The sequence below is a fragment of the Onthophagus taurus genome, chromosome 7, assembly GCF_036711975.1.
Source record: "Onthophagus taurus isolate NC chromosome 7, IU_Otau_3.0, whole genome shotgun sequence".
Lineage (NCBI taxonomy): Eukaryota > Metazoa > Arthropoda > Insecta > Coleoptera > Scarabaeidae > Onthophagus > Onthophagus taurus.
The window spans coordinates 18937407-18952579 of NC_091972.1; the positions used below are offsets into that span (position 1 = coordinate 18937407).

General features: G+C 34.2%; 2 protein-coding genes across 2 annotated transcripts; one reads left to right on the forward strand and one right to left on the reverse strand.

The window, feature by feature from the left end:
• Window positions 1–1649: 1649 nt before the first annotated feature.
• LOC111420304 (esterase FE4-like) lies at window positions 1650–7959 on the forward strand. The gene is made up of 4 exons (XM_071198034.1): window positions 1650–2572; window positions 2641–3020; window positions 3069–7544; window positions 7598–7959. The coding sequence occupies exons 1-3, from the start codon at window positions 2086–2088 to the stop codon at window positions 3849–3851; spliced, it is 1650 nt and encodes a 549-aa protein (XP_071054135.1). The 5' UTR covers window positions 1650–2085; the 3' UTR covers window positions 3852–7544; window positions 7598–7959.
• A 2717-nt stretch (window positions 7960–10676) lies between these two features.
• LOC139430354 (uncharacterized) lies at window positions 10677–11267 on the reverse strand. The gene has a single exon (XM_071197204.1). It carries the CDS (start codon window positions 11265–11267, stop codon window positions 10677–10679), a length of 591 nt encoding a protein of 196 aa, XP_071053305.1.
• Between the last annotated feature and the right edge of the window lie 3906 nt (window positions 11268–15173).

Consider the following 15173-nt stretch of genomic DNA (forward strand, 5'->3'; position numbering starts at 1 on the left):
TACAGACTCCAGTCTTTTCGAAGTTCTACAGAGACGTTATCGGAATTATTAAAAGTATGGCCTAGACATAATGACGCTAATGGTTACGAACTTGTATGTTATCATTTTTCAAAATATTTATTTTATTTTGTAATTAAATTTTCTGTTATAGGTTCATATTGATTTTTCAACTTCATTTCCGGATAAACCCAATAATAATTTAAAATTAGTGTGGTCGTTTCTTACAGAATATTTTTATAATATGCTGCAACATTTCAATTGTGTCAACGCATTAATTTCAAAGCTTAACAATGTTTAAGTATTTTCTTTGCAAGGCAGGTGGCTTCAAAACTATCGTTTTATATTTACATTATTTAAAGCAAATTCAAGTTTTTACAATCATGTTTATGATTAAAAAAGAGTGAAATATTTTTTTGTTTTATAAATAGGACCTTCGATATTTTATCTTAATGCAATGTATTGAAGACACCTGCCTTGCAAAAAAAAAATTAAAGTAATTTAAATTTCCATTTATTTTTGTTATATTTTACTATATTTATGTAATAATATTTATGGTTACTATATTTTATTCGTGCATAGCCACCTATTTTCAGTTTTTACAATCATGTTTATGTTTAAAAAAATATATTAATTTATGAAGTATTGTTAATTTATACAATAAATTAAAGTATAATCTTTTGATTTAAATAAATTGAACAATTTAAAGACCAAGTGCATTTTTATTTAATTCTACAACCAACAACTACTATAATAATAGATACTTGCTTTTGATCTAAATTCAGTGTACTTAATATTTAGAACTTTCATATTTACTAGAAAGAAAGTGAATTAATGGTAAAATGTTAATCTTTCGAATTGAAAAATTTTTTCTTTGAAGTAAATGAAAATTCATATTAACATTAAACAGTGTTTCATTTAATTTTAATTTATCTACTTATCAACTTTAAACATTTCTTTATTTAATTCAGTTAACTAAGTTTTAAGTGTAAATACTAGTAACGTTACGATAAAGTGATTTATTATTTAATATTATCGTTAGTCTTTCATTTCTAAAGCAAAATTATTTGTATTAAACGGTTTTGGTTTTTTTGTTAAGTACTTTGATACAGTTACAATTGAATGGTGCAATGATTCAATAAGAACAGTAAATTCATTTGGATAAAAACTACATCCCTTTTTCCTTTGGTGTCACGTATTCTTAATCGTAAAGAATTATTTTTCTGAGTGTATAATTCTTCACTTGAGTATTATAAATTATTGACGCAAGAATGGATTTTTTGATACAAAAAATTGATATTCTTCGATGCCAAGAATATGAAATGCTTCATTCGATAATATTTCTATTCTTAACACAAAAAAATATTTTTGTTATAAGAGTATCTTATACTTGTTTCTAAGAAATACGTTCAAGAATAAATTTTTCTTGAGAGTCAAGAATAATTTCCCTCAGTGCAAGATTAAAGAACAATGCGTCAACCTTTGAAACACTATCTGTGAACTCATCCACTAAACCAGCGTTTGACAATCTTAATGATACGCATTTTGGAAACCACATGCTTCTTTATTGATCAGCCACAAAGTCTAATTTTCATAAAATATTCCACAAACTTTTTGTGGTACTATCTTTTGAGTGTTTCGGTTTGATGTAAGTGTCACTTCAGATGATTCTGATAATTCATTATCACTTGTAATGAATCTTAATACACAAACAGCTTAAATACGAACACGTATTATATGGAATAACAAACTTCCACAATATGGGCTTGTTTTAGTTCAACTACAGAAGTTCTGGACCTCTCCATGCATACGTATAGTATGCAATATGTAAGTGCAAAAAGATTCAGAACTGTTCCAAACTACAGAACTCTTGAACCAAAATAGGCCTAATATCAAACATGGAGGATGGATTTTTACAAATAGTAATCATACAATACAGAATAATCTTCTAATTATTGATAAAAGAATATCTTGTATTCTGATTAAATCATCTAATTATAGATTTGGATAAAATCTATAATACAATATACACTCGAAAAATATCTCCTTTTATTTAACTCCAAAATCAAAGTAATAACTTTAATAAAAATGTTGCCACCGATTAATTACGTTCTATTTTCATTGTTAACATTTTTTGTTGTTGGTTCCTCTTCGGAAGAAATAGAGTTAACAATACCAGATGGGACATTAATAGGTCGAGTAAGATATGATCGTTTTGGAACGGAATTTTACAGTTTCCAAAGTATTCCATTTGCAAAACCGCCTGTAGGACATCTTAGATTTAAAGACCCAGTTGAAAACGAACCATGGCTTGGAATTAGAGATGCCACCCAAGATGTACCCCAATGTGTGCAAATTTCAGGTTCAAATATAATCGGACAAGAAGATTGCTTGTATTTGAACGTTGACACTCCGAAATTGCACAAAAATGAATCAAATCTTTTACCGGTTATAGTTTTTATACACGGAGGTGGTTTCAGGAGTGGATCTGCACGAGATGCCATTTACGGACCTGAATTTTTAATCACCGAAGATATTGTTTTGGTTAAATTAAATTATAGAGTTAACATGTTTGGTAAATATTAATTATAATTTAAATACTAAGTTAAACTTAATTAACTGAATTTATTTATTACAAAAAAGGTTTCTTTAGTTTGGACGACCCTGCTCTTGGAGCTCCTGGAAATGCTGGTTTGAAAGATCAAAGATTAGCTTTGGAATGGGTTCAAAAAAATATAGAATATTTCGGTGGTGATCCAGATCAAGTAACAATTTATGGCCAAAGCGCCGGTGGTGCTAGTGTACATCTTCACGTCCTTTCCCCGCAATCCAAAGGATTATTTTCTAAGGCAATCATGCAAAGTGGTGTGGGAATTAGTCCTACGAAGACGGGTGTTCAAAATAGTGGATTATATTTGGCTCGAGTATTAGGAGTAACCACCGATGATGTTTCGGAAATGTTTCTGACTCTTCAATATCTTCCACCTCAATTTATTATGCAAGGATTTTTACTGCTATCTCAAGTAATTTCGGAATTTTTTCATTTTTAAATTTAATGTTGTTAATTTTAGATTTATCCCATGCGTTGGGCAGGTTTTCATAATCCAATTGTAGAAAAACACAAAGAAACAGCTTTCTTACCGGATGATCCAATGAAAATTCTTCGAGAAGGAAATTATAATAAAGTACCAATGATGATTGGGTACACAGACGCGGAAGGGATTTTTTTCGAACAAATCATTCGGAATGTAACGGGACAACCCCAACCAGTCAGTGACTTTTTTAATTTTGTCCCTGATGAGTTAGGAATTTTACCAGGGACACCAGAAGCGCTTAAATTGGCGGAAGAAATAAAAGAATTTTATCAAGGCGGTGTTGAAATTAGCCCTGACTTCATGTTACCTTTGATTAATATTAATAGGGATACATGGTATGCTTTTCCAGCTAGAAGAGCTGCTGTTGAACATATTAAAAATAATGGATATCCCGTTTATTTTTATCGATTTTCCGCCGATACTGAATTAAACGTTGTAAAGCGGATGGATTCGATTTCGATGGGATTTCTAGGTGCTGCTCATGCAGATGATATAGGATATTTATTTAAAACGGCTATATCACCAGAAATTCTTAACGGTTCTGTAGAAGAGATTGCCCTCCAACGTGTTACTAGAATATGGGGCAGCTTTGCTAAACATTCACATCCTTTAATAGAGGGTGATCATTGGATACCGGTTGTTGATGGCGTTTTAAATTATATGGATATTGGGACATTTAGAGATATTTCCGGAGTTAATCCTGATGAAGAAAATATGAGTTTTTGGCTGGATATTTTCGAACGATTTGGTGTTCTATAAAAATATTTTGTTGAATTATTCATATATCACACAATACATCATATTTAATATAAAAAGATAATATAACGTTTATTAACACCCTGTAAATATTAAATCCTAAAAGATACAATAATAAAATAACTCATTCCGCAGGGTTTAAAGAAGGTTTTTTCCAGGGCTAGTGGAGTACTGTTTATCATCAACATATTTTAGCTGGAAGGGAGTATTCTACAAGCAATACGAAGGGGCAGCTATTATATAACCTTTGCCACCAGTAATCAAAGTATTAGTGGAAACAAAAACCTATGGTTTAATTACGTGGACGACACCACTGTGATCAGGCGTCATGGAAAGGAGCGTTTCCAGAAGTTCTTAGACTACCTGAACTCGCGACACCTCGTGATCAAATTTACCGTGGAAATGGAAGCTGCTAAACAATTACCTTTTCTAGATATCTTGGTCTTCAGACACACGGAAAAACCCGAAGGTTTCTAGTTCTAGGTCTGGTTAATTCTAATGCTAGATCATGTTCTGTGGCTAGAGTTTGCTCTAGTTTTAGTTGTTACAAGCGTTTCCAACCTATGCCGACCAAATGTCGCTAAAATCAATGGTAAAAAATCGATAAGTGTTGTAATAATAATATGTATAAATATATATAGGTTTAAATATAACGTGATAAATTGTTGTGATTGATGAAGATTTACTAATCAATTTATATATACTGTATAGATCTTTATTTTTTTGTTAACCCATATAATTTAGCATAAAAAATTGTTTATTGCATTCCGGAAAATTGGTCAACTTAGTTTTCTTAAATGGTTACACCTGGAATTTAGAGCATATTACAAAAAAACTTTTAGAACAATAGATATAACAAATTTTATTCTTAATAATATTGCTCTCTTGAACTATTGCTATCATATGCGTCAATATTGAGAAAAATACGAAAATATGAGAATTGGATGAATTTGTTGCTTTTTGAAGTTCTTAATGGTTACATTCGGAAAACGGAGCTTATTACAAAAAAACTTTTCAAACAATGGTTATAGGAAACTTTATTCTTAATAATATTGCTCTCTTGCACTTTTGGTATCAGATGCGTCAATATCGAGAAAAATACGAAAATATGAAAATTGGATGAATTTGTTGCTTTTTCAAGTTGTTAACAGTAACACTCGGGAAACTTCTGCTGTAGAATGGATAACAGTCCATATACTCAGAAAATCGACATACAACTGAACTCGACTATGAGAACAATATCATGATGTCTTAAATCCACTCCTCTACACTGGCTCCCAACGCTAAGCAATAACACGTAACAGAGTTCAAGAAAGTATCTGCTGCAGATTTATGAGAACCTACCTTCTCTATCTTCTATCTTCTATCTTGATATGAATCGCTTCAAATCCTGATACACTCCATTAAATCTTGTTGAGGAACTGACCAGGAACAACTATAACATCAACTATGAGAAAAAGACTGGACCATCAAAGCACTACCAGGAATAAACAAACAGATCATCCTCAATCAAGAACGAAAGGATAAAAACCTTCCGTTTTCAAGCCGGAATTTTTTCGTTAGCTTTCGTTAACTTTTTGAGTGTGACCTTCCAAACATCTAACTAGAAAATTATCTTGAGATAGATCTTTATAAATTTATACAATTTATAAAGATCTATCTAAATTTTCTAAATAAACTGTATAAATTGTCAGTAGATGTTTTTATACATCTCGATTAGTGATGGAACGGATAGTGAAAATTTTATCAAAACTTCAAATATTGTTTTCTCAAAAACTAAATGTTATTTTCCAAAACGTGTTGGTTCATTGAAAAGAGGACACTCTTATTAACACTTTGGGAAATTTTCATACTCATATTCCAAGAACTGGATTTTATACGAATTATTAAAATTTAATCGGCGGAAATTGCAAAATTCGAAAAAATTGTCGATTATTTCAAAAATGTATTTCTCATGAACTGAAAGTGATTTTTCAAAACAGCCTTTTGCATTAAAAAGGGGATACTTTAATTCATAATTGGTGATATTTCCACAAGGATCCTTCAAGAAATGAATTTTATAGCGTATTTTGAAAGTTATCGATGAAAATTGCAACATCGAACATTTTATTAAAACTTCAAATATTGTTTTCTCAGAAACTAAAAGCTATTTTTCAAAACGGGTTGGTTCATTGGAAAGTAAACACTTTTATTAACACTTTGGGAAATTTTCATATTCATATTCCAAGAAGTGGATTTTATACGAATTTTTAAAACTTAATCGGCGAAAATTGCAAAATTCTCGATCATTTCAAAAACTTATTTCTCAAAAACTGAAAGCGATTTTTCAAAACGGCTTGTTACATTAAAAAGAGGATCCTTTAATTAATAATTGGTGATATTTCCACAAAGATTTTATTACATCCAAGTTATAAGCGTAATTACAAGCGAAGAGAAGCAAACTAGACGAAACTGCAACAAGACATTTTATACATCGTATTGGGATTGTTACAATGGGGTTGCTAATGACAAACCTGATATAAATTAAGTTATATTCAATGAAAAAAGTCCTGTTGGGGTTGAACTTGATTATTATCTGCAGTTTCTAACACCTAAAAGAGATGCCAATTCCTGTGAATGGTGGAGTACTAATTAATAGGTTTTTAATATCCTATTAGAAACCTATTTTAAAAAAATATTTTAAGAAATAGCCGGATAAGCCGGATACCGGATTGTTGCCGGATATCCGTTCCACCACTAATCTGGATGAAGTAGTAAAAGAATCTTCACTAAATGATCCGATCCAATTATTGCTTTAGCTTTTTACCACTTGCACCAACTCTCAGCTCCTAGCTCCTAGTACTGATGATTTGGATGTTCGTCTGTAGAGCTCATGTGATAATAAGTGACCATTATTGCTTTTTTCATATTCTCTGTACTGTTTATATTGCTGCGAATAGCCAGACCATATCTAGTCAGCTTTCCTATTAGACCATCTGTCAATTTTCCTTTCCCTCCAACCTTGTGTTTTACTTATGTTTCGGTTCATAACCATATCTTCTTTATTACTGCCTTTTTCTCTGCCTGTAAAGTTAGCAGCTTACATTACATTACAGGTGGACCTACAGTTTATAGTGGATTCCGAACCACTGGAGATAAACTCCGATAAATATTTTGAGAGAAACCCTTTTTTAAAGCTTTAACGAAGAATACACTTCAAGGAAAACAGCTATTACACGGGAAATAGTTGAAATTTCGCTTAAATATTTAGTCCCACTTATATTTTCATCAATTTAACGATGTAAATAATTAAAACGTTTATAAACATCATGATTATCATTTCTTATTGAACACTTTTCCTTTCAAGGAAAATATTTTATTATTTACTTATTTTTTATTAATAGAATAGTAACACTTCAATGACGAATTTGACTTTTTAAATAAATTTTACGACAAAATTCTCTTTACCCGTTTTTATTTAAATTAAATAATAGCTAGTAACCTTCTCTAAAACAATATCTAACAACGTGATCATGCATAGTAAACATTATATCCTTACAATATAAATAAATCACACGAATTAAGCAGCTTCACAAACTTAAGAATCGTATGAAAGACATGGTTGCAAAAGTATACTTTATTTTGTTGTTAACAGTTATCCTTATTAATGGAAAACCTGCACCCTTATTCTTCGGCGGTGGAGTACCCGAAGGTTTAGTAAGTACCATTTTGATTTTAAAAGTTTTTGTGCTGTATTATTTCTTTTTTAGGCCACACCATCTCTTGCATTCTGTTTGAGTTGCATCAAAGCATTTAAAATTTTTAATCCTCAATGTCTTTTGTGTTTATTACCACCAGAATCGACAACTATGCCTGAGACAACTACGATGAGTACTACTACTACAACGGCAATGATGAATATGTCGATGATGATGATGATGCCTGATATGATGATGATGATGCCCCCCAATATGATGATGTAGTACCTAATTATACTTTAATATGTGTAGTATAAAAGGTGGAAGATTTGTATTTTATATTTTTATTTTTTTAAATTTATTAATTATTAATAATTGGACCGCGTTATGCATCACTTAACTAAGCAACAAATAAATAATGTTGAGAAAAACGGGATTTTCGTTTTCATCTCTCTAAAAATATAAGACTTCTTAGAATAGACAGGCTCAAACTATTGAAAATTGTTTGGTGCCTGTCTATTTTTATCACAGAACACTGATGACAGCTATCACAAGCACAGAAGCCGCTTGGTCACTCGTTACGTTTTACGATTATACAGGTGTTTCTATAAGTCGTAGCATAAATTTAATCACTAAAACTAATAGAGACAAAATCTCTCATCTTATCCATTTTACAAACAAGTTTCTTAATATTTCCTTTTGTTTTGTTAAAAAAGATCACATATCAAAGTCGAAATCTGATTATTAGTTACTAATTTACAAAATTAAAGTTTAAAAAGTTGTAAAATGAAATTAAGGACAAGTTTACAGGTTAAATTTTAAGAACGCTCTTTTTTAACAAAAGAAATATTAAGAAACTTGGGAAAAATTCAAGAATCATCATGTGGCTTAAAAATCGACGATTTCTTTTAATCAAAGTGAAATGATCCAAAAAACACGTTAAAAATAAAAAAAGTGCGGAAAAGTGACTAACACTAGATTAACTTCAGTTATAAAACTTCTATTATATGATAACTAGCTTCAGGTTTAAAATGTCAACCTGAATTTTGACATATTTCTAATCTTCATTAAAAATGCTTTAAAATGAGTACAAACACGACATATTTATCTTCAATATTAATGAAGTTATGGTCAACTTCCGGTTAAGAATGTCAACGTCAATTTTGACATGTTTGTAATCGTCGTGAAAAATCCTTTAAAATGAATCCAAACATGATACGTTTAATTCCAATATTAGTCGAGATATAAGCAACTTCCGGTTTGAAATGTCAATGTCATTTTGACATATTCTTAATTTTTATAAAATGTCTTAATATAAGTTTAAGTTTATTGCTACAAACTCAGCATTACATTCCACAAACAATTAAATTTGAACAATACTACAATTACATATATCACATTACAATACAATACATTTTATTTCCTATCCCACCCCTCTCCATCTCCTCCCCGCATCTACCTACGCTGCCTTGTCGCCACCACCTCCCTCATCCATTCTCTTCCCTCTGCCCTCTCCCCCAGCACCTGCTTCCAGCCGATCACCTCCTCTCTTAGCTCGTCACACTCCCTCAGTAGGTGCTCCAACGACTCCCACTTCCCCCCACATAGCCTACAACCCCTCTCATCATCTCTCATCCAATACCTTCGCTCTCTCCTCATTGCCGCATCTGAATCTTGCCACCATCCTCTTCCCCTCCTCATCCCCCTCCACCGACAGGTACTTTGGCAATCCCTCCGTTATTATTTCCTCGTACTTAGGGTTGTACCTGCTCTCCCTTATCTGCCCCCTTCTCTCTTGCCTCTGTACATCTCTATCCCTGCTCTCCAGCTCTTTCCACATCTCAATCCCTTCCCTCCTTCTATCATCTACCGCTTTCACTGAGTACCCCACCCTTCTGAAATATTCCTCCCTCCCTCGTTGCCCGTAACCCCCTTTCCCTGCCTTAATCTCTTTCCAGCACTCCCCCAAAATTTTACATTGAGACCTCCCTTCAACCCTCTCCTCAAAACGTACCGCCCTTTTACCCGCCTCCACTCTTAACTTATCAACCTTCACCTCTTCTCTGACTATGTATTCCGGCGTCTCTTTTGCCAACCCCAAAACCCATCTCCAATACCTAGCCTGTACGCCTTCCAACAGCCCTTGCTCTTTCCACCCCCAAAGCTCCGCCCTGTACATCATAACACTTCTAATCAAGCACTCGAATATCATCTTCCTTTTTCCTATATCCCTTCCAAATAATCTCTCTCCCCACCCCCAGACCTGCCCCATCACCTTATTCGCCTTCTTGGCCATTGCTCTCACATGCGCGCCTTCCTTGTTGTCCTCTCTAAATCTGTACCCCAAATATGTGTACTCCCTCACCTCCTCTAGCTCCTTCCCTTCCCACCTCCAATCTTCGCTCTTCCTTCTACCCCCTTTACAGAACTTCATAACCTTTGTCTTTCCTACATTCACCTCCAGAGCCTTCCCCCTAAAGTAACTCTCCAAACTCCGCATCATCGCCTTCATCTCCTTCGCCTCTCTCGCCACTACCACCAAATCGTCCGCGTAAGCCAGTGAATGCACCTTCCTCCTCCCTACAACCACACCTCCCATCAGCCCACCGGTCAATCTGTCTTCCATGTCTGCGGTATACAAGGCAAACAGAGCGGGACTAAGTGGACATCCCTGTCTCAAACCCCTCGTTGTCCAGAACCTATCCGTTAACTCGTCCCCCACCTTTACCCTAGCTATCGTCTCTGCGTATATCTCCCTCACCCTGTTTATTGTCCCACCAGTAATCCCTCTCCTCCTCATCTCCTCCCATAACTTCCCTCTATTCACCTTATCAAAAGCTGCCTTTAGATCCATGAATAGGGCGTAAAGCTTCCCTCCCTTCCCTTCCAGCTCTTTATCCACCAAGTGCTTCAATATGTACACGTTATCTATCGCGCCCCTTCCCTTTCTAAATCCTGCCTGTCCGTCCGGTAAGATCCCTTTCTCTTCCATCTCTTCCTCCAACCTCTGCAGCAGCGCCTTCGCATATATCTTGTACGCCGAGTCCATTAAGCTAATTCCCCTATAACTTTCCACTACTCCCTTCACTCCCTTCTTGTACAAGGGGCTTATTATCGCCGTCCTCCATCCAATCGGAAACCCTTCCCCTTCTCAAACTTTGTTCAGCGCTTCCAACAACTTTCCCCTCACTTCTCCCGTTGCCTCCAGCCATGCCTCATTCTGGACACCGTCCTTCCCTGGAGCCTTCCCCCTCTTTAGTCCCCCCAACGCCGCCTCCATTTGTTCCCCGGCCATCTCCTCTCCTCTCCGTCCCCCTGTATCTACCTCCTCTACCCGCCTCTCCTCTTCCCCCTCCAGCAGACCCTTGAAGTAATCTCTCCACTCCGTCATTTGTATTTCACTGGTAATTTCCTCTCGTACCTTCCTTATTTTGTTTATATATTTCCAAACTTCACCCTCTTGTCTCACCCTTCTAATCTCTTCCGCCTCCCTCTCCCTCAATTCTTTCTTTTTTCTTTTGCATATCTCTTTATATCCCCTCAATGCTTCCCTATATTCTTCCACCCCCGCCAACCCTCTCCGCCACTGTCTCAACTTCGTTCTCGCCTCTCTCTTCGCCCCCATGCACTCACCATCCCACCATTCATTCCTGCCTAGCTTTGCACTGCCCCCTCGTACGTACTCTTTCTTCGATATCGCTTCCCCCACCACCCGCGCCAGCTCGTCCACCCCCCTAGACATCTCCACTAAAATGTCTTAATATAATGTCTCACAAAAACGGAAATATAATAAAAAAAAATAAAAAATTAAGGTTGGTATTAATATTTAAAAATTAAATTGCTATCTTCATTGTTGCTAACTTAGGGTTTCTGGTTTTTTATTTTAGCTTTTTTGTTTTTTGAGATAAGTCATCTTTGGACTAATTTTAAAGGTTTTTTAATGAAGATGACAAATATGTCAAAATTGACGTTGACGTTTCAAACCGGAAGTGATTGTATTTCCATTAATATTAAAGTTAAATATGTCGAGTTTGGACTCATTTTAAAGGATTTTTTATGAAGTTGACAAATATGTCAAAATTAAAAGTTGAAAGTTCGAACTTTTTGGTTTTTTGAGATAAATGCATCAAGTTTGGACTCACTTTAAAGGTTATTTTATGAAGATTACGAATATAATAATAAAAAAACACGTTAAAGATAAAAAGAAAGTGCGGAAAAGTGACTAACACTAGATTAACTTCAGTTGTAGAACTTCTATTATATGATAACTAACTTCAGGTTTACAATATCAACCTCAATTTTGACATATTTTAAAATTTTTTTTTGATAAATATTAAAAATGTTTATCACAAAAACGGAAATATAATAAAAAAAATAAAAAATTAAGGTAGGTATTAATACTTACAAATTAAATTGCTATCTTCATTGTTGCTAACTTAGGGCTTAATGTTTTTTTTTATTCTAACTTTTTTGTTTTTTGAGATAAGGGCGTCATCTTTGGACTCATTTTAAAGGTTTTTTAATGAAGATGACAAATATGTCAAAATTGACGTTGACGTTTCAAACTGAAAGTGATTATATCTCATAGTAGCATTTTCTCTGCGGAAGCATATGCAATCCTTGAGGCCCTGCGGTATGTTTTGTCAGTCCGTTGCTCTGTCGTGTCAATATTGTCTGATTCTCAAAGTGTGTTGATGGCTTTAAAACACAAAAAACATTATACTACTCTCCACCCTCGCGCATTGGACATTGTATCCACTCTTGTGGTATTGTCGGAACAAGGAATTTCATGCATGGGTGAAAGCACATAGCGGTATAACTCACAACGAACTAGTTGACGTGTTAACTAAGGAGGCGATACAGAATGGTGAGCGCATTGATGTGGGACTCCATCCTGGAGAAGTTCTTTCCATCTACAGAAATAAAGAAGAGAGAGAGGGATGGATTTCACACTGGAGGACATACTATAACAAAAGAATAACACAATATGCCGTTATACATCCTACAGTCTTGTTTCGGCGATGGTACGTGGGGGTTGAGGTGTCTCGCAGGTTTTCAGCTACTATCGCACGACTGAAATTTGGCCACGGTCGTTTTCCATCTCACTTGTATAAGATTAAGATTTTGTCATCTCCGACCTGTGAATGTGGAGCAGAATTTGCGGATCTGAATCACATATTGTTGAGTTGCAAATTTTATGAGAAATACCGCCCAAGATTTATTAATACGTTGCTTGGCTGTGGTTTTGTTTTGCCTATTAACATCGTTCATGTATTGAGTTGTAACCTCTTCAATGTCTTTTACATTATACAGTGCTAGCGTAAAGTAACCCCCCCCCCTGTTTAACTTCTGAACAGATTGAGATATCAATATGAACAAAAAACGTCAATTTCTATATTTTATCAGCACAAATATTTTCTTATGGAAAATTTTGCTGTCACTTTTAGTTTTTCCGGAAAATGGAGCAGCTTTGTTTTTTTAAATGGAACACCCAGTATATTATGGTATCTTTCGAAAGAATAAAACAATACGAATTCAACGATACCTCACAATCAAATATCGGTTTATTAGTTTTTTACATAAAAATTAAACAAAATGCGGAATTTCGCCGGAAAAACCAACGTATCTTCGTTGACTACCTGTCGAGATACAATGAGCCAGATAAATGGTGGACGGTCAGTTAAAGGTCGGTCTACGCTCGGGTTAAGCAGAGTTAAAATCGGCAATTCTTTTAGAATGTTTTTATGAAACAATCAATACAAGAAAAGGATAAAAAGAAAGTTCTTTTTAAAACTTCTAAGAAAAAATTGTCATAACAACAATTTTAAAGTTTGTAGGTACTTTGAAATTTTGTATTTAAGACAGCATGTAAATATTTTCCTTCATTTCAAAGAAAAGCGAGATCAAAATGGCTAGAAGGAGTTTAGAGCACAAAATCGAAGCAATTTTAATATTCGCTCGTGCTGACAGAAATCTACATGAAACAGAGCGACAATTTAAGGAACGATTTCCTGAACATCCAATTAGTCGAAAATATTTAAAAGAACTTGTGAATAGGTTTTTGGAAACTGGAACCGTCGAAGACCGCAAAAGAACTGGTCGTCAGATATTAACAGAAGTAGCTAATGCGCCCATGATGTCGTCTGCAGCTATCACATCAACGTGTGATGTGTTAAATATTTCCGCGTCGTTGTTGGACTACGTGGAAATACTTAAAGAAGAATAAATATCATCCATTTTAAATAAAAATGCTTCATGAATTAACAGAAGATGACCCTGATATAGAAGAACAGAATTTTGTGAGCTAATGACAAATATGGTTGAACGAAATCGATTATACTTGAAACATATTTGTTTCAGTGATGAATGTACTTTCTTTTTGGGTGGAAAATTGCACCGGCGTGATGTTAATCCACATGAATATCGTGAAGTTATCACTAGATTTCCCTAGAAAGTAAATGTTTTTTTTTTCAAGACTTTTGCAAATTGTACAACAGAATCCTGACGATTTTGAAATGGAATTAGTGTTTCATCAAGACGGAGCACCTCCACATTATGCGCCAATGGTACGAAATTATCTTGATAAAAATTTTAATGGACAGCAAGATCACCAGATTTGACACCTTTAGATTTCTTTTTATGGGGTTATTTAAAATCCAAGGTATATGAAATTCCGTTGGGTATTGAAGATTTAAAACAAAAAATTATTGACGTCTGCCAAAATATTGATCATCACATGTTAAGCCGTGTGAGAGAGGAAACGCTACAAAGATGGTACCACTGCCTAGAAGTTCAGGGTAATCATATCGAACAATTTACTTAATTGTATGTGAAGTTTGAATTATTTTGTACTTTATGGATGTTATATGTTTATTTCATTCTCTACATGTTTCGAGGATACGAGTCCTCATCATCAGGAAGAATTCGTTAATCTTATAAATATAAATTTCACCATGTTTTATTTCTGCTATTTGTAATCACTGATGGTTTCCGATTATTTCTGTAATTCTTGATGTTTTCTTGTTGTTGTGGCGTGCTTATCTTGGTAATGGAGGATTGTGGATTGTGGATCACAATCCTCCATTGCCAAGAATAAGAAGAAGAATAAGAAATAAACATATAACATCGATAAAGTACAAAATAATTCAACCTTCACATACAATATACAGTGTGTCCCCGGATTATGTCCCCGTAAGGTATGATTGACGATAAATTTTTGAATTCAAATTCCATCTTTTGCAATTAAAGTCTGGATGTCATAAAACGAAATATAACCAAGTTTTACGTCAAATGTCCTCAAAGTACCAAAGTTAACGCAAGAAGTTTGTTAACCGTTGCAGGTAAAGTGGTCTTTCTGAGCAATGTACAACAAAAGTTGATCAAAATAAAATGCTTGTTATGTTAAATTATAGCGATATGCCGAATTTTATTAATTTAGGATATAAAAGCAAAATGCAGATTTTTAAATCATAAGATTAACAAAACATTTTCGATCTAAACTAAATTAACATAAAAGCTTATTCAATGATACCACCACCAACACTAACACATAATTCAGCCCTTTTCCGACATTGTTTATAACTTTTTCTAATATGGTCCAGCGGAATTTCTCTAATAACTGTTTCAATTTTTGTTTTAAACGGTTTAA